Source organism: Sinohyriopsis cumingii, unplaced genomic scaffold, assembly GCF_028554795.1.
Source record: "Sinohyriopsis cumingii isolate HCF-2022 unplaced genomic scaffold, ASM2855479v2 utg001110l, whole genome shotgun sequence".
Taxonomy (NCBI): Eukaryota; Metazoa; Mollusca; class Bivalvia; order Unionida; family Unionidae; genus Sinohyriopsis; species Sinohyriopsis cumingii.
In genome coordinates, this window is record NW_028315961.1 from 1,761,379 (window position 1) to 1,786,451 (window position 25,073).

At 34.0% G+C, this 25,073-nt stretch overlaps 1 protein-coding gene across 4 annotated transcripts in view; it reads left to right on the plus strand.

Moving 5' to 3' along the window:
* Positions 1-25,073, plus strand: part of LOC149772838 (uncharacterized) — a 134,669-nt gene that overhangs the window by 80,586 nt on the left and 29,010 nt on the right. The window contains exon 4 of one of the 4 annotated variants that reach the window (XM_089947224.1): positions 775-9,775. The exons of the other annotated variants lie outside the window; for them this stretch is intronic. Within the exon in view, the coding sequence (XP_089803350.1) occupies positions 775-1,982 (1,208 nt within the window). The 3' untranslated portion in view covers positions 1,983-9,775. Of the gene's footprint in view, positions 1-774; positions 9,776-25,073 lie in introns of those variants that run through there. 4 annotated transcript variants of the gene reach the window in all.

Below are 25,073 nucleotides of genomic sequence, written 5' to 3' on the forward strand. Positions count from 1 at the left end.
AAAGAACTGTAAAATATTATTCAGCGGTTCTTACTGAGGTTTACCCATATTTATACTCCAGTAGTTATGCTGTCTGCCATGTTAACTTAAAGCCTCCATCTATCATGTGCTGAAAAATGGCACTAAACCCACAACAATATCTTTACCATTTGTATTTTATGGGAGTCTACATGTATTTTTGCTTTTGTTTGGAAGAGCTATTTTGCTAAAAGTTCAGAAATTTTTAATGTTACATTTTTACAACTAATTTTTTCACTGGCACTATATAGCCATGATTGTGCTGATGTGCCATTAAATTCTATATTTAGATACATATATACAGAAATGCATTTGAGTACATCAGATGGAGGAATAAATCATACCCTCAAGTGGCAGATTTTTTAGTTGTCCCAAATTCCAAACATTTCACAGTTTTGGTCAATAGCTTAAATTATAACATGTGATTCTCAAGCATTGAACTCGTCATGGACTTCACTTCCATGTTATACTCTAGACCAGAAAACTTACCATTGTTATCAATAAGCATACAGGCAAGTCTTTTCTGTCAACCAAACCATTCTTAAGTTTGAAAAATCATGAAACTGTTTTCTTTTTAATACACAATTTTCTCGCCATGTTTATATGCAATCATCTTCTGACGGAAACTAGTTGGTTTTCATTTAAAAGAACTTCACTACATGCTTTTAAAAACTTTATACATTTACTAAAGAATATTTTACTTGTATTATTGACATCCAGTAACTACATAGTAAAAGGTGGCTTTGTGATTCCCAGGTACTACAACAAAAGAAACAGTGACTTCAACTTCCTCACCATCAACATCCATGTCTTCAACCACTATCAAAGCAACCACCAACAACACATCAGCAAACCCTACAGCAACAGGATCGACATCAACAAACTCGACAGCAGGATCAGCTGCCAGTGCCACCATTAGTAGTACCTCAACAGCAACAAACTCTACAACAACAGGATCGACATCAACAAACTCTACGGCAGGATCAGCTGCCAGTGCCACCATTAGTAGTACCTCAACAGCAACAAACTCTACAACAACAGGATTGACATCAACCTCAACAGCAACAAACTCTACAACAACAGGATCAACATCAACAAACTCTACAACAACAGGATCAACATCAACAAGTCCTACCAAAAGCAGTAGTAGTCAGGGTGGTGATGACACTAAGGTCATTGTACTAGCTGTAGTTGTTCCCATTGGTGGACTTTTACTAATAGGAGTGATCATCCTTGCAGTGTGCATAAGGCATCACAGGTCAGGGAAAAATGATCATGACATTCCAGATGGTAAGGCTGCACAGAACAGAAGCAATAATGTAGATGGATTTAAACATGACAGGACTGCTAAGCAGTTTAATGCAATACAGACCACATCTGATGATTTTATTATATACCCAGGTCCAGCAGCCATGTCTACTGCCAGACCATACAAGGAGAAAAAGTACCCTGATGGGGCATACCAGTATGAAATACCCTATACTGGGACCTATGGCTACCAGACTTCATATGTTCCAAGCACTTACACATATGCTAGATCTTCCACTCACAAGGACACAAAACACCATAATGTAGGACACCCATACAGCAGACCTTATACTGGGACCTATGGTAACCAGACTGCATATGGTCCAAGCACCTACATGTCTGCTGGAATATACCCTCCTAAGAACCAGAACTATGATTATGAATCACCTTATCGAATTGCTGCCAGCAGACCAGTCTACAATCAGACTGCATATTACCCACAAACTGGATACTATGGGAAGATCAGTCAGGATGTGTACTACAAAGGTGGTGGACATGATTCATATGGACATAGGTCAAGGCCACACCTTGACCACAGTGGCAGAAAGCAACAGAGAGAATATTACACCCATTATGAGATGGCAGACTATGGAGGCAGTAGAACACAATATGGACAAACAAAACAATATGGACAGGACACAGCTTTCTTTTACTGATCTCAACCTGTTGATGACATTAGTTCCTTCTTAGCCTTACTGTATCAGTTTCATCGTCTAAACAGTATTACTAATGATAATGTAATTGCTTACTTCATTCACAAGACCAGCTTCATTTAGCTTTTACATTTATCCTACATATGCAAGAATAAATATGATGCATAAATGAAACTTAAATGAACACAAAAGGGAAATATTGATTTCATAAAAACTGATGATCTTACAGTGGAATATAATTGATCCCTATCTACAAATCTGGATGGTTTCCAATACTTAGCTCACACTTACTGCAGAGACATCATTGGTATAATGATAGTTTTCCATATGAGAGGTGGAAGTCTCATAGATAAAGTGTATTAAGTTTTGGATTTTTTTTTTACATCAGTACAATCCAGATTGTGAAAATCTCTCAACAACATGAATCAGTTTTATATTTTCCATATTTATTCTGAGGAAAACTAATAAAAGATGATAGTTATTTTTATTTCTTTTGCCTACCCTCTTTCTTTATGTAGTTAGCTATTTTTATTACTGTTGATTATTCTTGCATATCATATTTCTCATTCTTAAACTGTGCTACTTAATATAGCAATGCAAATTAATAATCTAATATCTTGCACTTTTCTTATTGACAGCTTCAGCTTTCTCTCATCATAGGTTGGGTAGATATTATAGTACCAGTGTAATAAAGCCGCCTTTCTCTTGTCAGGAGCTGAGTAAATATTTAGTGTATCTGTGTAACAAAGCCACCTTTTACTGCTGTAAAACTATTTGAAATATTCAGATGATAATTTAGACATCCAGTGTCAACCAGGAAGTTTTATACCTCAGTGCTTTTGTAAAATGAAGCTTGCACCAGCAGTTTATGTATGCAGTGATCTGTTTACTTAAAAAACACTTGTAATGTTTTGTGAGCTTTTCAGCAAAATGCTTGTATTTGTTCAGTTTTTCAGAAGGGTATTTTATTGTACTATTTTACATGAAAGGTTTGTGATTTTAAATTTAAGCCTGAAGGACAATATGTACATAATAAACAGAGATCTTAATTCTGAACAGAGTTTCATGTTTTACAAAGGATGCCATATTTGCAATATGATACCATCTTTATCATAGAAAACAAGAAAATCTCACATTTATAAAGGAAGTCTTCCTCTTGTGTTAGAAATTTCTGTGCAAATAGTCATTACACAGTGGTGACAGTATACATTATGAGATTTCTACATTTCTATGCAAATACATGACACAGTGGTGACTATATATTGTTATGAGATTTCTACATTTCTATGCAAATACATTACACAGTAGTGACAGTATACATTGTTATGAGATTTATACATTTCTAGGCAAATGCATGACACAGTATACACTCTGTTGTCAAATTCAAACTTTTCTTGGCAAATAGAGTACACAGTATAATGTACATGGTGTGAACACTTTATTATTTTCACCTTTTTATTATCGAGTTCATTATGCATGTAAGTGTATATAAATATTTGAAAATTGATCCATTGATTAGTACAGGGTGTAGAGATATTGAATTTTCTGTTTCAGTTTCCTTTTTACTTTACACACAAGTGGTTGTGCAAGAGTGTTTTCTTTTAGAAAGACTCACAACTTTTTACTTTTTTTTTACAAGTCTTTATGTTGAGATGTTTTTAAAACAATGTCTTTTTTCAATAAATAATACATGTTCATAGAGTTATAAACATGATTTGTTAACATTTTCATTTTGCATATTTAATTGATAATTATGTAGAATTCACTGTACAGAGGGTCATACATGTGGACACACACAAACGGCCAAGCCAATATTAACACATTTGGGTACTGTAAAGATACCAGTTATTGCGAAAAAGCTCCAAACTAAATCTTTCGCATTTCAAAATTTAAGTAACACATGCTGATCCTCATTTTTAAGGATACAAGTTTACTATGTGACTGCCTTCAGCTGATTGATTACAAGTTTTGTACCTAGCTTCCACTCATGCTTTACATCTATTGTTCCCTTGATAGTGTACCTGGCCATTTGAACATTAAAATCCACTTATGAATGACAATGTTTTTTTTTTGAACATGAACACAATAATGCACCGCTCTGGTGGCCTAGTGGTTAGAGCGTCCGCCTAGGATGGGGGAGGTTGTGGGTTCGATCCCCAGTCGAGTCATACCAAAGACTTACAAAAATGGTACTAACAGCTGCCTCGCTTGGCACTCAGCATTAAGAGGTTAGTGTTAGGACTGGTCGGCCTGGTGTCAGGATAATGTGACTGGGTGGGACATCATGCTAAATGTATGCGGTATGATGCCCCAGTGCTAGACGTCACTATAAACTGTCACACTGCAGACATCATAGCGATATGACTGAAAAATTGTTAAAGCTACGTTAAAAATCCAAATCACACACACACATGAACACAATTATGGAGAAGTTCATTTCAACAAATATATTGAAGTGGTTTGCTTCAGTAGCATTTATAAGAAACTAAGTTTTATTGTAAATAATGTTTTTTCTACTGTAATATATGGAATATATATTTTTCATCTTATAAAATTAAAAGTAATAATAAAAAGTGGGTACTCATGTAAATGCATCTCTTATTTTGAGTTGGTCAAATCCATTTTTAACATCTGACATGGAAATATCAAAACTTTTTGACCACAAAACTCAAGGTCAAGCTCATAATCACTGACCACTGACAGGCTGTAACACGGACAATAAAGACCGAAGAACAAAGCCAAAAACCTTGACAGGTTGTATTACTGAGAATAAAGTTTGAGTAACCAAACTTTTGGGATTTTCTTAAATTTATCATCTTGACCTACCATGCTAAATTTCACACACACACATAAAAGGTTTTGAGATTATACAGGATACAGGTATAGAAAATGCTCAACTGTAATTCTTTTTACATTTGTGTAAAATTGAAAATTAACATGAATAGTGCACAGTCCTCTAAATAGGATATGCTTGATATATGGCAAAATGTTTTGATACAGAGCTAGGTATTTAATACATAGATGTTTTGATACAGGGCTGAGTGTTTTAATGTGGCAAGATGTTACATTACATGGCTAGGCAATTTGATATATGGTCAGGTGTTTTGACACAGGGTCAATGGCCTGATACAGGGCTAGTTGGCCATATGTTCCATACATGGTCAGGTGTCTTGATACAGAACCAGATACTTTGCTGTAAGGTTTTGAAAACTTTTGATCTGGTTGATATCATGATACAGGCTGCTAATATAGATAATAATGGCATGACTGTTTTATTATTTTAATTCCTTGAATCCCATTTGCCTTGGAAGTAATCTGACAATCAGACTATTTTAGCTACTGAAGTACATTATATTTACTATGGATTACACATCAGCCATGATATTTCCTCCCATTTGTTTGTTTTATCTAGGAAATAGTCAGGTTCCAATGCTGTAAAATCATTCTCATGGTCATTCTCATCTCAAAATGTTGACTTATGGTTGGTCAGTGTCAAGTTGACTGACCAGGCAATATATCATTTGAGTGTTAGTTTCAACTTGAAGTTATCTTCATAACAAAGAGACCTGAATAATTCATTGTCTAAAAAAATATTGATGAAATCCATTGCCAAAAATGCTTTTCAGATCTCAACATATTTGGATATGTATTCTGTATTAATGAAGTACCGGTATGCACTCTTTTACATGAACTGACCTTAGGGTTCACGAGGAAAACTAAATAACCTGACTGGTCTTGACCTTTTAGTCTAGTGACATGTGTATCAGATTGTAAGGCAAATGAAGTAGTTTGAATTCAGGATGGTGATGTTTATACAAGTGGCTTATGGGCTCAATGCCACCACAGATCAGTTGCCTTATTTTGTCCTTTTGCAAGGTACATTATAAGCTCCCATTTTCTTGGCATGATATAGCCAATAACATGTTCAAGGTGCTTTATAAGCCAAACAACCCCACCCCTTTTCCCATTATATCTGGGGTTTATCGAACATTCTTAACCTGGTGGCAAAGTAGAAAATTTGTTCCAGCTGGATAAATATGGTGACATTTGACATTGAATGCTAGTAGTAAGTGGAGGGGAGTGGATCTGATCACATTTGACTGAATGCTAGTAGTAAGTGGAGGGGAGTGGATCTGATCACATTGACATTGAATGCTAGTAGTAAGTGGAGGGGAGTGGATCTGATCACATTTGACTGCATGCTAGTAGTAAGTGGAGGGGAGTGGATCTGATCACATTTGACATTGAATGCTAGTAGTAAGTGGAGGGGAGTGGATCTGATCACATTTGACTGAATGCTAGTAGTAAGTTGTTGTTGTAGTAGGGTTTAACGCCATTTTTCAGCACAAGATAGGCTATATACATGGCGGCCAGTATAAATGGTGGAGGAAGAACCACCGACCCTCGAGAAGCTACTGGCAAGCTTTCTCACATACACACATTGGCCAAACCCAAGACTCAAACCCACACAGACAGAGGTGAGATGGCAATGATCTGTAACGGTGAGTGCTTTAGACCACTCTGCCACCCAGGTCCCCACCACAAGCTAGTAGTAAGTGTAGGGGAGTGGATCTGGTGACATTTGACAATGAATGCTAGTTGTCAGAGTGGATCTTGTGACATCTGACAGTGAATGCTAATTGTCAGAGTGGATCTTGTGATATTTGACAGTGAATGCTAGTTGTCAGGATGGGTGTGGATCTTGTGACAATTGACAATGACTGCAATTAGTAAGGGGAGGGGAGTGCTGCAGTCATGCAAGACATATACTAACAAGCCTAGATGGTACAAACCTTTTTAGTCTTGTGGTATGTGTGCTTCATTGTGTGACAGATGCACTTGATTTGATTTCCAGCAGCAAACTACAGCATGTTGTCCACTCCTATTACACTTGTATTCAAATGTATCAACAAATCATATTTGTTGCTTGTCTGCTTTTTTATATATATCCATTGTACTGTACCTGTTTACAGATTTGTACCATATCTGTGTTTTGTTTCTTCCCTTATGGAACCAATCATATCAACCAAAGGTACTTAGGGTTATCATAACAAGACAAGAAATCCATAACATTTTGGTTTATATTTGTTTTCTCTTTTGTTAAAATGCAAATAAATTGATGTTTGGTTAAATTGGCAGTTTGATTTTTCATATATAATTGGAACAAAGTGATTATTGTTGTAATTCACAGCTGTTGATTGTATCCTTGTTTGTCAAGTTATTTGCTCAATATGTAATTAAATGTATGTATTTTCCTATGTATTTTGTTTATGTATATTTAGATAAACTGTACTGATCTCTTATGTAAATTTGCTGTTGTTTGTGTTTTATTGTAAGCATTATAGTTCCCATTGCATATATAACTAGCTAAAACAGTATATACCACTCTGCTATCTAATTGGATGCAACAGACGGGCACTGTGCCAATCAGATCACTTGTTACACTTTTCTGGGAAGATGGGAATAATGAGAGCAACTATACTTACAGTGACACGTGTTTGTCCCATTTCACTCCAAGTAATTGTTTCACATCAGTTGGGTATGTGGACATCATGGAAGTCACCATATTAAATACCTGACAGGGTGCTTAGCAGTTCTGTATTGGTCAATTGATTTCACTTACGGTGGGTCGTAACTGTTTCATCTGCCAAAGGAAACTTATTCATAATACTGTTCTGGCTACATATTCCATTGACCAATGTTGAATAAGTGGAATGATGACCATCAGCTGCCAGAGATATGGAACCGTCTTCTTGGTGACACTTTAAGTTGTGACCAGGCTTTTATTTCATACAGTATGAATCAATGCATATCCATCATGGTGAACTTATCACACACACCCCAATTCAAGTAGGTCATGCTATTTATAAAACTGACAAAAACTAATCATACAGGCACATTCATACGTAATTCTTCTTTTCTCTGATTTCACTTTTAGAGCAATATATTTTATTCAGATCCCATACATCCATGCAAAATGGTGATTTTACACTGAAGTGTCGTTTTGTTTCTCCAGCATTATGTTCAGTCTGATCATACAATAGCTGATTAATTAAAAACAAATTTCCCCATGAAGCTTTACCTTTCTTTTCTTCTTTCTTATTATTTCAGGTTCAGTATCCTTAAGATGAGAAATTTGTGCCATTATATAACCACTAAACAAAAAGTAAAAAGGTGTGTGTGTGTGTGTGTGTGTGTGTGTGTGACGATCCATGCATAATTGACCTGATAGCAATTCCACCCATCTGTCTGCCATACTTAAGAATTGACCAATCACATGTTACCAATGATTACTGATAAGACCAAAGTAATTATAAACACCTTAGACACTTAGACAATGGACTCTTTTGGTTGCATTTTACTGTAACTTTGAATATATCAGTATCTATAAAAAAAACTAAGGGCCAGACTTTATTGAATTGTATTTGTATGTTTATCTCACTGTCATCATCACTATCATAATTGAAATATAAAAATGAATACGTTGAAGATAAAGGAGATATACTGAGGAAGGTCTGCAGAAGGCTTACTATGTCAAATTTCCAAATTAAGTATTTCAGATTTTTCATGTGTGGCATTTTATAATGATTAGATGTCACATAGTTATTCAATCTTCTAGCTTGCATTGTTATTACCCGACATTAAAACTAAAACTGATTACATAAATCATGTACAACAGTTGTCTTTATAATTCTGTCTCCTAACTTGCTTTGTTACTGGACATAGAACTAATACTTAAAGTTATATATTTAAATATTCCAAATAATACCATGTTACATTTAGTAACATTTATAACTTGACAATACAAATTGATTCATAAACTGTGTTGCAAAAAGTAGGCACTTAAACTCAGAAAATCGTCAGTCATAGGCTCTCACACAGGAGAAGGTTAATAACAAGTATGCACTTAAACTTTACTGTCATTACAGTGGAACCCGTCTTGAAAGGCCACCACTTCTGCCAAAACATAATGGTCTCTCATGACAGGTGGTCTCTCATAACAGGTTATAACACTATATAATCTCTAAATCTGTACATGGAGAACCTGGTCTCTCAAGACAGGTGGTCTCTCATAGCAGTGGTCTCTCAAGACAGGTTTTACTGTATTCAGTCTTGCACACTCTATTTAACCTCAGACTGTCTTCAGTCAGAGACAGTCACACTGGAGAAGCTCTTTAACAGCCATTGTCATGTTCAGAAGTAAATGATGTTGACTGTAGGTTTTTTTAGGTTATATTTTTAGTTTAAAAGTGATTTACTAATTGATGATATTTTTATTGCATTATTGACAATGAAATATAATCATTCATGCTTTAATCCTTTTGTAGCTGATGTACATGAAAATTCTTATTCCGATTTTTGTCTATAAATATAAGTATTTATTGATCTGTTTTGATATTTATATTATGACTTTTTGACTTCAGACGAGATATTTAGATTTATATCATGGCTTATTTGTTTCTGATAAAGAGATATTGATATTGACATCATGACTTATTGACTTCTGACACTGAATTATTGCTACTAATTCTTCAGGATTTTATATGAAATTGCATAAACCTGTCATTCCTTTTGTGTTTTAGAGTTAGATACATGTAAAACGTGCCACTTTTTCATCATTAGGGTAATTTGTTGTTAACAATGTGACTTGTAGACAGAAACATTTGTAACTATACTCCAGAAATGTAGAATCTTGACACTATTTGATAATTTTGGTATTCACATGACATAATATAGTACTATGCTGGTTAACTACATATTTTACATAATGTATTAAAGATATAATCTCAACATAATATTGTTTTTCATTTAATTTTGGGAAGATGAAATTATCTCCCTCATTGTTTCCCTACTGTCAGATGATTTTGTTTCTAACTTGTATTCATTCATCCTGTCACAGATTCATACTCCCATGCAGTGTCTATTTATGTCTATTGTTTTTGTGTTTACATACTTAATGTTCAAAATAGACAAATATTTACATGAAATACATTTCTGACAATACATTGCCATTTAGATTCAGTTAAGATTAAAAGAGATGAACTTACTGCAGAATTTATAATTAAAATAATTTATAATGAAATGTGAATATTATTAATATTTCCATAAATCACAATGATACAACATCAGCAAGATTAATACTGTATAGATTGCTGATAGACACAATATATATGTGCATACAGTGTAGATAAAGGAGGATCTTAATTACTTGGCTGTTCATTAAAGAAAACTTTATGAACAATGTCAAATGAATTATTTGCATTGCAAACCTCAGCAAACGAAGGATTTAACTTAATTTAGATGTTGAAAAGTTTTATTTGGAATGAGCACAAATTTAACATGACTGTGTATCACAGTGACAATAATACCCAAGATTTTATTTGCTAAAGAGTGCATTGAACAGATTTTGAAATACATTCTTAATTCTCTGTTATTGCACCATTTACTTTCATCATTTGTCAAGTTAGAGGTATTATTACCTTTTGTTTCATATATAACAATTGAATTTTGGTCTTATCAAACTAAATAACACAGTATTTATGTGATAAATATGTTTAATTATGTTTAAATAATAACTCAGTATACTTGATACAGATTTCATGACTGTCACTAAATCTAATTTGTTTATTTGCAGCTAGTAGTACTAGTTATACATCATACGTGACTTCAGGTATGACATATCGGTATATACCTCCCAGACAAAATCTATATATAGCAGTGCTATATTCATGTACTTGGTTGCATTCCAGCTGGTATTTTAATGCTTAAAAAGTCTTACAAGGCATTATGCTTCAAACCTTTTAATAACTTGGCTTTTCACTTGATTTATTTCCTCATAAATTTCACATTTGATACAAACTTTAAATTTAAACACCCAATGTACAGTGATCCTTATATAGAAAAATAGTTCTTCTTTCCATTACATTGTGTTAAATTTTGTACAGGGGCTCCAAGTGGCAGAGTAGTCTAAAGCGCTGTCCATTACAGATTACTGCCATCTCACCTCTGTCTGCGTGGGTTCGAGTCTCAGATTCAGCCAATGTGGGTATGTGAGAAAGCTTGCCAATAGCTTCTCATTGGTTGGTGGTTCTTTCCGGGGTTTTCCTGGGTTCTTCCTCCACCATTAATACTGGCCGCCATGTATCATGTGCTGAAAATGGCGTTAAACCCTACAACAATAGCTACAACAAAATTTTGTACAGTTGCTACAAAGAATGGATTTAAAACACCCACTATACAGTGATCCCTGTGTGAAAATATATGGCCCCAGCACAAATGATTTAAATCCCAGTGAAAATAAATTCTTTATAAAGCCACAAAGACTGATAGCCGAGAAAATATATTATGTGACAGTATTTATATAGTTTCTATGCTTGCTTATAGTCCCTTCTGATATCTTACTTGAAACCTGCTAATTTATTTGATAAACTTGATTGCTTACAATACATTCTTGCTATCAGATTTGCCTTTGTAAAATGATAGCAATCCAGCTGTCCCATCCTATTGTCATCATAGAAACCTGCTACAAGGTGATGGTAAAAATGTTGAGGCCATTTAATGTTGCTTGCTTAGTACACATTGATCCTAATTCATGTGTTGTCCCTGCTTAGAAAACCATGCTGCATGATACATGCAGGGTTTGCAATTTCACTCACCCAACTAAAAATGACTGCAAGTCTCTGACAGTAAGTGAATGTCAGGGCTGACCAGTGTTTTCCTTGAATTAAATGTATATTCTATCAAGGACCAGATTTGAAATGACAAAGCAGACAAAATTATTGTTCTTGGAGGCCATGATTGGCTGTTAAGTTTGGTCCTGGATATTTTGGAAATTTCAATAATTTGGCATTTCCATAGGTTTATTATAGAAATTGAATTAGCACTGTATACCATATAGAGAACACTAGCCTTACAATGATGTGATTTACAGTTAGAAAGCTATCACTATACAGTATTCTCTTTCATGTTATGGTTAAGAACCAAAGTTGATACCTATGGTCTACCTCTGAAAGATTTTCAGTTGGAAATTAAATACCATGTCAAACATATGTGGTAACCATTTCAATGAAGAGGGTATGGTGGAGTATGTGGATTTGATCATTTGCATACTGATAGAACAACTAAATATATTTTAAAAGTTTACCATTTATATGGTAACTACAGTAATTGTTTTAGACCATTTACCATTCATCAAGTAATTATTATTTTATTATTTATAGACAGTTGACTGTTTATTGACTAGTCATGGTCATCAAGTTGATATTTCTTTTCCATGTTGTGACACATAATGCTTCAGATTTGATCATTTTGGTCCCAAACATTATACCTAATGCTGACAACCCTTCATTACTTTGATCTTTAACATCATACCTAATGCTGTCAACCCTTCATCCCTTTGGTCTGTGACATGATACCTAATGCTGACAACCCTTCATCCCTTTGGTCTGTGACATGATACCTAATGCTGACAACCCATCAACCCTTTGGTCTGTAACATGATACGTAATGCTGACAACCCTTCATCACTTTGGTCCCAAACATCATAACTATTGCTGATGACCCTTCATCACTTTGCTCCCAAACATCATACCTAATACTGACAAACCCTTCATAACTTTGGCCCCAAATATCATAACTAATGCTGATGACCCTTCATCACTTTGGTCTGTAACATCATACCTAATGCTGACAACCTTTTATCACTTTGGTCCCAAATATCATACCTAATGCTGATGACCCTTCATCACTTTGGTCCCAAACATCATACGTAATGCTGACAACCCTTTATCACTTTGGTCCCAAATATCATACCTAATGCTGATGACCCTTCATCACTTTGGTCCCAAACATCATACCTAATGCTGACAACCCTTTATCACTTTGGTCCCAAATATCATACCTAATGCTAATGACCCTTCATCACTTTGGTCCCAAACATCATACCTAATGCTGACAACCCTTCATCACTTTGGTCTGTAACATCATACCTAATGCTGACAACCCTTTATCACTTTGGTCCCAAATATCATACCTAATGCTGATGACCCTTCATCACTTTGGTCCCAAACATCATACCTAATGCTGACAACCCTTTATCACTTTGGTCCCAAACATCATACCTAATGCTGATGACCCTTCATCACTTTGGTCTGTAACAACATACCTAATGCTGACAACCCTTTATCACTTTGGTCCCAAATATCATACCTAATGCTGATGACCCTTTATCACTTTGGTCCCAAATATCATACCTAATGCTGATGACCCATCATCACTTTGTATCCATTTATTTACTTCTTCACTGTGCTACTACAGTAAAGGTCTGTCAGGCGAATCAAGGGTGGATAATGGATATAGAACTAATGGTATGTAAAAAGATTAGAACCAGGCTAAAAATGGGTGAATATAAAACAGATGATACATGAGTTTGAGAGACTGGGGTTGTTAGATAATGAGGAGTTAAATTAATGTTTCAAAGCTGATCTTAAAAGTGGAGAAAATATTCTATTGATATATTTTTGCTAGCTTGGTTTTGGATCCCCGATAAGTTGTTTATTCCTTAGGTGTGGAATGGGTGATACAAGGTTTACAAGAGCTTATTATGCAGCAGTATTGGACTGACATGGCAAGTGAATTTTTAGACAGATTTAACAAACCATGACAGTGTAATATAGTAAGGTACCTCTCTAATATGTATATTAAAACCTCACTAATAACATGACTTAAAGTACTTTTTAGAGGTGACCACATTACTAGGGTGGTCTTAGTAATGTGGTCTACCATAGACATCTATCTCTTTGTATATATATATATATATATATATATATATATATATATATATATATATATATGTGTGTGTGTGTGTGTGTGTGTGTAAAATATATGAACATGGATCACAATGAACATGAATTGGTGTGGGGGTGTGGGTGTAAAATTCAGAAGATCACAAAGTTTAAATTACAAACATTTTCAGAATTACAAAACAATTTCAGTTTTCAAGTAAAACCATCATGATTATCTGATTCCTGTCAGACAAAAGATTTGGAACAAATTGAACTATACAATTTTTATTGTTTTACATTTTGATGAAGGAGTTTCCTTTTTTTTCCTAGAGATTTAATATCTTGTTAAAGAAAGCTTTTTTTCTTTTAAGTAAGCAACAGGCATGTATGTTACCTAGCCAGGATTGAGATCAATACATTTTGACAACTTTAATCAGTTTTAAAGAGTGATTCTAACAATGATTACAGTAATAATTAATTGTTGAAGTTCCATAACTCAGCATCACCTTAGTGACAATTGTACATTTGTAGCAAGGACACCTGAATCAACAGGTACTGTGACATTTGTTATACAGCTTTTAAATCCACATGCTTTAATTTCTCTCTTTGGTAGCAAGTACTCCTGAATCAGCAGGTATGTCATTTCATTTCTCTAAATATTAGGTAGCAAGTACATCTGAGTCTACATGTTGTTGTTGTTGTTGTAGGGTTTGACGCCATTTTTCAGCACACGACAGGCTCTATATGGCGGCTGGTATTAATGGTGGAGGAAGAACCCGGGAAATCCCTGGAAAGAACCACCAACCCTCGAGAAGCTACTGGCAATCTTTCTCACATACCCACATTGGCCAAATCTGAGACTTGAACCTGCGCAGACAGAGGAGTCAACATATATGGCACTGTGTGTTGTACCAGCTGTCACATATACATGCATTCATTTCTCTGTTGTAACTATGAAAAAGATTAATATGTTCGTACTTTCAGTTTCATAAATGTTTCCACAACTCTTTTTCAAGGCATTTTTTTAATCTATATTTGACTATTTGCTATTATAGTAAACCTTACACGAATCAAATAGTCTTCAATTTGTACATCAAAAATCATGCTTGGTTCTGACCTATAAGCTTCACTGTAGCAGTCATAATACTTGCTTGTTTTGCTTATAATCGTCATTGTATCTGTTAAAACACATGCTTGATTCTGATTCACAGTTTTCAGTGTATCGGTGAAAATGCATTCTTGGATTTGGCTTACAAATTTCAGTCTATTAATCAAACTACATGACTGTTTTAGATTAAAGTCTTTAATGTATCAGTTAAATAATGCTTGGTTACGACTTAGTATTCGATTTTTCAGTCATGATACATGTTTTGTACCAGCTTATAATTGTCATTTTTATCATATTTATTACCTTCAGAAATTCATATATATATCATTCAAATAATGAAATGCATTACTCAGTCATACTACAGATATCATTCAAATAATGTCATGCATTACTCAGTCATACTACATATATCATTCAAATAATGCCATGCATTGCTCAGTCATACTACATATATCATTCAAATAATGCCATGCATTGCTCAGTCGTACTACATATATCATTCAAATAATGCCATGCATTGCTCAGTCGTACTACAGATATCATTCAAATAATGCCATGCATTGCTCAGTCGTACTACAGATATCATTCAAATACTGTCATACATTGCTCAGTCATACTACAGATATCATGCATTACTCAGTCATACTACAGATATCATTAAAAATAATGCCATGCATTACTCAGTCATACTACAGATATCATTCAAATAATGCCATGCATTGCTCAGTCATGCTACATATATCATTCAAATAATGCCATGCATTGCTCAGTCATACTACATATATCATTCAAATAATGCCATGCATTGCTCAGTCATACTACAGATATCATTCAAATAATGCCATGCATTGCTCAGTCGTACTACAGATATCATTCAAATAATGCCATGCATTGCTCAGTCATACTACAGATATCATTCAAATACTGCCATGCATTGCTCAGTCATACTACAGATATCATGCATTACTCAGTCATACTACAGATATCATTAAAAATAATGCCATGCATTACTCAGTCATACTACAGATATCATTCAAATAATGCCATGCATTGCTCAGTCGTACTACAGATATCATTCAAATAATGCCATGCTTTGCTCAGTCGTATTTCAGATATCATTCAAATAATGCCATGCATTGCTCAGTCATACCACAGATATCATTCAAATACTGCCATGCATTAGTCATACTACAGATATCATTTAAATAATGCCATGCATTACAGTCATACTACAGATATCATTCAAATAATGCCATGCATTACACAGTAATACTACAGATATCATTCAAATACTGCCATGCATTACTCAGTCATACTACAGATATCATTCAAATACTGCCATGCATTGCTCAGTCATACTACAGGTATCATGCATTACTCAGTCATACTACAGATATCATTAAAAATAATGCCATGCATTGCTCAGTCGTACTACAGATATCATTCAAATAATGCCATGCATTGCTCAGTCGTACTAAATATATCATTCAAATAATGCCATGCATTGCTCAGTCATAGTACAGATATCATTCAAATAATGCCATGCATTGCTCAGTCATACTACAGATATCATTCAAATAATGCCATGCATTGCTCAGTCATACTACAGATATCATTCAAATAATGCCATGCATTGCTCAGTCATACTACAGATATCATTCAAATAATGCCATGCATTGCTCAGTCATACTACAGATATCATGCATTACTCAGTCATACTACAGATATCATTAAAAATAATGCCATGCATTACTCAGTCATACTACAGATATCATTCAAATAATGCCATGCATTGCTCAGTCGTACTACAGATATCATTCAAATAATGCCATGCATTGCTTAGTCGTACTTCAGATATCATTCAAATAATGCCATGCATTGCTCAGTCATATTACAGATATCATTCAAATAATGCCATGCATTACACAGTCATACTACAGATATCATTCAAATAATGCCATGCATTGCTCAGTCATACTACAGATATCATTCAAATACTGCCATGCATTAGTCATACTACAGATATCATTTAAATAATGCCATGCATTACAGTCATACTACAGATATCATTCAAATACTGCCATGCATTACAGTCATACAACATATATCATTCAAATAATGCCGTGCATTACACAGTCATACTACAGATATCATTCAGATAATGCCATGGATTACACAGTCATGCTACATATATCATTCAAATAATGTCATGCATTACTCAGTCATACTACATATATCATTCAAATACTGCCATGCGTTACAGTCATACCACAGATATCATTCAAATAATGCTATGCATTACACAGTCATGCTACATATATCATTCAAATAATGCCATGCATTACACAGTCATAGTACAGATATCATTCAAATAATGCCATGCATTACACAGTCATGCTACATATATCATTCAAATAATGTCATGCATTACTCATTCATACTACAGATATCATTCAAATAATGCCATGCATTACACAGTCATAGTACAGATATCATTCAAATAATGCCATGCATTACACAGTCATACTACATATATCGTTCAAATACTGCCATGCATTACAGTCATACTACAGATATCATTCAAATAATGCTATGCATTACACAGTCATGCTACATATATCATTCAAATGCCATGCATTACACAGTCATAGTACAGATATCATTCAAATAATGCCATGCATTACACAGTCATGCTACATATATCATTCAAATAATGCCATGCAGTGCTCAGTCATACTACAGATATCATTCAAATAATGCCATGCATTACAGAGTCATGCTACATATATCATTCAAATAATGCCACGCATTGCTCAGTCATACTACAGATATCATTCAAATAATGCCATGCATTACACAGTCATGCTACATATATCATTCAAATAATGCCATGCATTACTCAGTCATACTACAGATATCATTCAAATAATGCCATGCATTACACAGTCTTAGTACAGATATCATTCAAATAATGCTATGCATTACACAGTCATGCTACATATATCATTCAAATAATGCCATGCATTACAGAGTCATGCTACATATATCATTCAAATAATGCCACGCATTGCTCAGTCATACTACAGATATCATTCAAATAATGCCATGCATTACACAGTCATGCTACATATATCATTCAAATAATGTCATGCATTACTCAGTCATACTACAGATATCATTCAAATAATGCCATGCATTACACAGTCTTAGTACAGATATCATTCAAATAATGCTATGCATTACACAGTCATGCTACATATATCATTCAAATAATGCCATGCATTACACAGTCATGCTACAGATATCATTCAAATAATGCCATGCATTACACATAGTACAGATATCATTCAAATAATGCCATGCATTACACAGTCATAGTACATATATCATTCAAATAATGCCATGCATTACACAGTCATGCTACATATATCATTCAAATAATGCTATGCATTACACAGTCATGCTACATATATCATTCAAATAATGCCATGCATTACACAGTCATAGTACAGATATCATTCAAATAATGCTATGCATTACACAGTCATGCTACATATATCATTCAAATAATGCCATGCATTGCTCAGTCATACTACAGATATCATTCAAATAATGCCATGCATTACACAGTCATACTACAGATATCATTCAAATAATGCTATGCATTACACAGTCATGCTACACATATCATTCAAATAATGCCATGCATTGCTCAGTCATACTACATATATCATTCAAATAATGTCATGCATTACTCAGTCATACTACAGATATCATTCAAATAATGCCATGCATTACACAGTCATACTACATATATCATTCAAATAATGCCATGCATTACACAGTCATGCTACATATATCATTCAAAAAATGCCATGCATTGCACAGTCATACTACATATATCATTCAAATAATGCCATGCATTACACAGTCATACTACAGATATCATTTAAATAATGCCATGCATTGCTCAGTCATACTACGTATATGATTCAAATAATGCTATGCATTACTCAGTCACACTACAGATATCATTCAAATAATGCCATGCATTACTCAGTCGTACTACAGATATCATTCAAATAATGCCATGCATTGCTCAGTCTTACTTCAGATATCATTCAAATACTGCCATGCATTGCTCAGTCATACTACAGATATCATGCATTACTCAGTCATACTACAGATATCATTAAAACTAATGCCATGCATTGCTCAGTCATACTACAGATATCATTCAAATAATGCCATGCATTGCTCAGTCGTACTACATATATCATTCAAATAATGCCATGCATTGCTCAGTCGTACTACAGATATCATTCAAATAACGCCATGCATTGCTCAGTCATAGTACAGATATCATTCAAATAATGCCATGCATTGCTCAGTCATACTACAGATATCATGCATTACTCAGTCATACTACAGATATCATTAAAAATAATGCCAGGCATTGCTCAGTCGTACTACAGATATCATTCAAATAATGCCATGCATTGCTCAGTCGTACTACATATATCATTCAAATAATGCCATGCATTGCTCAGTCGTACTACAGATATCATTCAAATAATACCATGCATTGCTCAGTCATAGTACAGATATCATTCAAATAATGCCATGCATTGCTCAGTCATTCTACAGATATCATTCAAATAATGCCATGCATTGCTCAGTCATACTACAGATATCATTCAAATAATGCCATGCATTGCTCTGTCATACTACAGATATCATTCAAATAATGCCATGCATTGCTCAGTCGTACTACAGATATCATTCAAATAATGCCATGCATTGCTCAGTCATACTACAGATATCATTCAAATACTGCCATGCATTGCTCAGTCATACTACAGATATCATGCATTACTCAGTCATACTACAGATATCATTAAAAATAATGCCATGCATTACTCAGTCATACTACAGATATCATTCAAATAATGCCATGCATTGCTCAGTCGTACTACAGATATCATTCAAATAATGCCATGCATTGCTCAGTCGTACTTCAGATATCATTCAAATAATGCCATGCATTGCTCAGTCATACTACAGATATCATTCAAATAATGCCATGCATTACACAGTCATACTACAGATATCATTCAAATAATGCCATGCATTGCTCAGTCATACTACAGATATCATTCAAATACTGCCATGCATTAGTCATCTACAGATATCATTTAAATAATGCCATCCATTACAGTCATGCTACAGATATCATTCAAATACTGGCATGTATTACAGTCATACAACATATATCATTCAAATAATGCCGTGCATTACACAGTCATACTACAGATATCATTCAGATAATGCCATGGATTACACAGTCATGCTACATATATCATTCAAATAATGGCATTCATTACTCAGTCATACTACATATATCATTCAAATACTGCCATGCATTACAGTCATACTACAGATATCATTCAAATAATGCCATGCATTGCTCAGTCATACTACAGATATCATTCAAATAATGCTATGCATTACACAGTCATGCTACATATATCATTCAAATAATGCCATGCATTGCTCAGTCATACTACATATATCATTCAAATAATGCCATGCATTACACAGTCATACTACAGATATCATTCAAATAATGCCATGCATTACAAAGTCATAGTACATATATCATTCAAATAATGCTATGCATTACACAGTCATGCTACATATATCATTCAAATAATGCCATGCATTACTCGGTCATAGTACATATGTCATTCAAATAATGCCATGCATTACACAGTCATACTACAGATATCATTCAAATAATGCCATGCATTACACAGTCATACTACAGATATCATTCAAATAATGCTATGCATTACACAGTCATACTACAGATATCATTCAAATAATGCCATGCATTGCTCAGTCATACTACAGATATCATTCAAATACTGCCATGCATTACAGTCATACTACAGATATCATGCATTACTCAGTCATACTACAGATATCATTCAAATAATGCTATGCATTACACAGTCATGCTACATATATCATTCAAATAATGCCATGCATTGCTCAGTCATACTACATATATCATTCAAATAATGCCATGCATTACACAGTCATACTACAGATAGCATTCAAATAATGCTATGCATTACACAGTCATGCTACATATATTATTCAAATAATGCCATGCATTACTCAGTCATAGTACATATATCATTCAAATAATGCCATGCATTACACAGTCATACTACAGATATCATTCAAATAATGCCATGCATTACACAGTCATACTACATATATCATTCAAATAATGCCATGCATTACACAGTCATACTACAGATATCATTTAAATAATGCCATGCATTGCTCAGTCATGCTACATATATCATTCAAATAATGCCATGCATTGCTCAGTCATACTACATATATCATTCAAACAATGTCATGCATTACTCAGTCATACTACAGATATCATTCAAATAATGCCATGCATTGCACAGTCATACTACATATATCATTCAAATAATGCCATGCATTAAACAGTCATGCTACAGATATCATTTAAATAATGCCATGCATTGCTCAGTCATACTACGTATATGTTTCAAATAATGCTATGCATTACTCAGTCACACTACAGATATCATTCAAATAATGGCATGCATTGCTCAGTCTTACTTCAGATATCATTCAAATAATGCCATGCATTGCTCAGTCATACTACAGATATCATTCAAATAATGTCATGCATTACACAGTCATACTACAGATATCATTGAAATAATGCCATGCATTGCTCAGTCATACTACAGATATCATTCAAATACTGCCATGCATTACAGTCATACTATAGATATCATTTAAATAATGCCATGCATTATTCATACTACAGATATCATTCAAATACTGCCATGCATTACAGTCATCCAACAGATATCATTCAAATAATGCCATGCATTACACAGTCACACTACAGATATCATTCAAATAATGCCATGCATTACACAGTCTTTCTTCATATATCATTCAAATAATGCCATGCATTACAGTCATACTACAGATATCATTCAAATAATGCTATTCATTACAGTCATGCTACATATATCATTCAAATACTGCCATGCATTACAGTCATACAACATATATCATTCAAATAATGTCATGCATTACACAGTCATACTACAGATATCATTCAAATAATGCTATGCATTACACAGTCATGCTACATATATCATTCAAATAATGCCATGCATTACACAGTCATACTACAGATATCATTTAAATAATGCCATGCATTGCTCAGTCATACTACGTATCATTCAAATAATGCCATGCATTACTCAGTCATGCTACATATATCATTCAAATATGGAGACAATTTTAAACCCCTGATAATCTAATATAGTAAAACCTGTCGAAGAACATGATTGAAAGTACTTTTGAGAGATGGTCACATAATTGCAATCTACCAGAGGCATCCAGCATTTAGTCTATAAACACATGTAAAGTGCATGAAAATGGATCATAATGTAATTGAATGGACATGTATGTATGTATGTATGTATGCATGTATGAATGCATCCATATATGTATGTATGAATGTATGTATGTATGTATGCATGTATTTGTGCGTATCTGTGATCTGGATTTTTAACATAGTTTTAAAAAAAAAATCACCCGTCATACAATGTCTGCACTGTGACAGTTTATAGTGATGTCTAGCACTGGGGAATCATGCTGCAGACATGTAGCATGATGTTCCACCCAATCACATTATCCTGACACCAGGCCGACCAGTCCTAACACTAACCTCTTTATGCTGAGTGCAAATTAAGAGAGGCAGCTGTTAGTACCATTTTTGTAAGTCTTTGGTATGACTCAGCCAGAGGTCAAACCCATGACCTACTGCATCTGAGGTGGATGCTGTAACCACTAGGCCACCAGAGCGGTCATCTATGTATGTATGTATGTATGTATGTGTTTATATATGTATGTATGTGTGTGTTTATATATATATGCATGTGTGTGAATGTATGTGTGTATGAATATATGTATGTATGTATGTATGTATGGATGTATGTATGTAAAAAAGTATGAAGATGGCAATGAATGTTAAAATTAAAAGATTTTCAGAATTATAAACAAATTGTCAGTTTTCAAGTAAAACCATGATAATATTCTGACTTCCTGTGCTGACTCAAGATTTGGATCAAACTGAACTACCATTTTCTTATTACTTGATTTAGTTTTTGCTGAAGTTTTCTTCTTATTTGCCAAAGAATTAATATCTTGTAAAAAAAATTTCTTTTTGTTCTAAGTTAGCAGTATGCATTTTGGTAAATAGCCATGATTGACGGATAGTATTTACGTCTGAGCTAAATCCTTCAGTGAGATCAATGCATTTTAAAGAATTTTAAGCAGTCTTAAAGAATGATTCTAACAATGATTATATCCATCATTAATTTTAAATTCCATAACATAGCATTAACTTATTCACAACTATACATATGTAGCAAGTACTCCTGAATCAGCAGGTATGTTGACATTTGTAACACAAACTTTCTGCATACACTTATATTCATTTCTCTGTTGTAACTTTGGTTACCAATGGTCCAGGATTTATAGGTATGGCAGTATGTGTTGTATCAACTTTCACATCTATTCATCTCACTGTTGTAATATTGAAATTAATTACAGTGTGTGTACTTTTAATATATGTACCTTACAAGAAACTTTTTAATGGCATTTGTTTGTCTATATTTTATCGTTAGATTAAAACTTGAATGACTGAAATAGTCCTCAGTGTATCAAATGCATATTTGGTTCTGATGTGCAGATTTCAGTATATCTGTCAAAAATACATGGGGGGGTGTGTATACAGATATTATGAATTTCTCAGAGAGTGGCAGGTGTAAGGTGAAGTTGTGTGCATTTGCAACATGCACAATGGAGAGAATGGTGGCATACCTATATGGTACTTTCATGTACTGTGGCTGAAATTTCTTTGAATATTGTACTTCTGAAAATTGTACCTGATCTAAGCACACTGCTAACCAAAAATGGCTGCTCCCATGTGGTAAAAAATCAACCTGAATTAGTACACTGTCATTAGCAGTCATTATAATATGGAAAAATAATTTTGCCAGAGTAGATGATACCAGCGTGTGAAAGTGTAATGAATGAATTACAGAATAATGTAAAAATGTTATCAGCAGCTTTTTTATACGTGTACTTCTCAAACAAGGTAAAGCTGCATATTCTGTAACTCTAATTACATCATCAGTCACTCACCAAAATAGAGGGAATTTAAAGCTTTTTAAAAATGTCTTTTTTTAAATAGCCAGTATAACCAGTTAAAAGACCCAGGAAAATTCAGTTTTCTTTAAAATTCTAATCTGTTGCAAAATAAGAAACTAGAGTGTCACCATAAAACAAATATGACAATTTCGTTTACATATTTTCATATTATGTATAATGTTCTCAAGAAAGTGGTAAATTAACATTGATGTTATGCACAAAAATAAGCTAATTTTGCATATTTTGCTCTTGCTTACATAATTTGCCATGATGCATGTTTGTGTGAGTAGTGACCTTAATTATGGGGAAATTAGAAGTCTTCGAATATAGGAATAGAGTCAACTTAAATTTAAAACTGTTGCAATAAGTAAAAGAAATATATAGTGAATACATTTCTTTTTATTTATTTGCAATGAAATTAAAAATTGATGGCAGTATTGAGTGTGCAGTGGGGAAATTATGAGGAAATTAAATCTTGGAACGGGGGGGGGTAAAGTCATTTTAATTTGAAACTGTTTCATTAAGTGAACAAAAAATGTGAAATGTTTCTTTTCATTCATTTGTAATGAAATTAATAAATAAATGAAGATGAAGCAAATTCACTACAGCTAAAAGAATAAGCAAACATTTTGACCTTTGACCTCCATGGACCTGATCAGTTCCATCCTTTTCAAACTCTAAAATTTATTAGCGACATTTCAGGAATAATTGTGGTAAGTTTAATGTTTCTGTCTTTCAGCATGACACTGGGTGTTATGTTGCAAAAATGCAAAGTGCATTTTTTAAAAAGCACACTTTTCACAGCAGGGGTGGTGGATTTGTGTATGAATTTGTTGCTAATGAATACTGCTTTGTGGGGGGAAAAACATGACACTTATTCAGAGGGCTGTTTTGATCCTTGTGACTTAAACGTTTCAG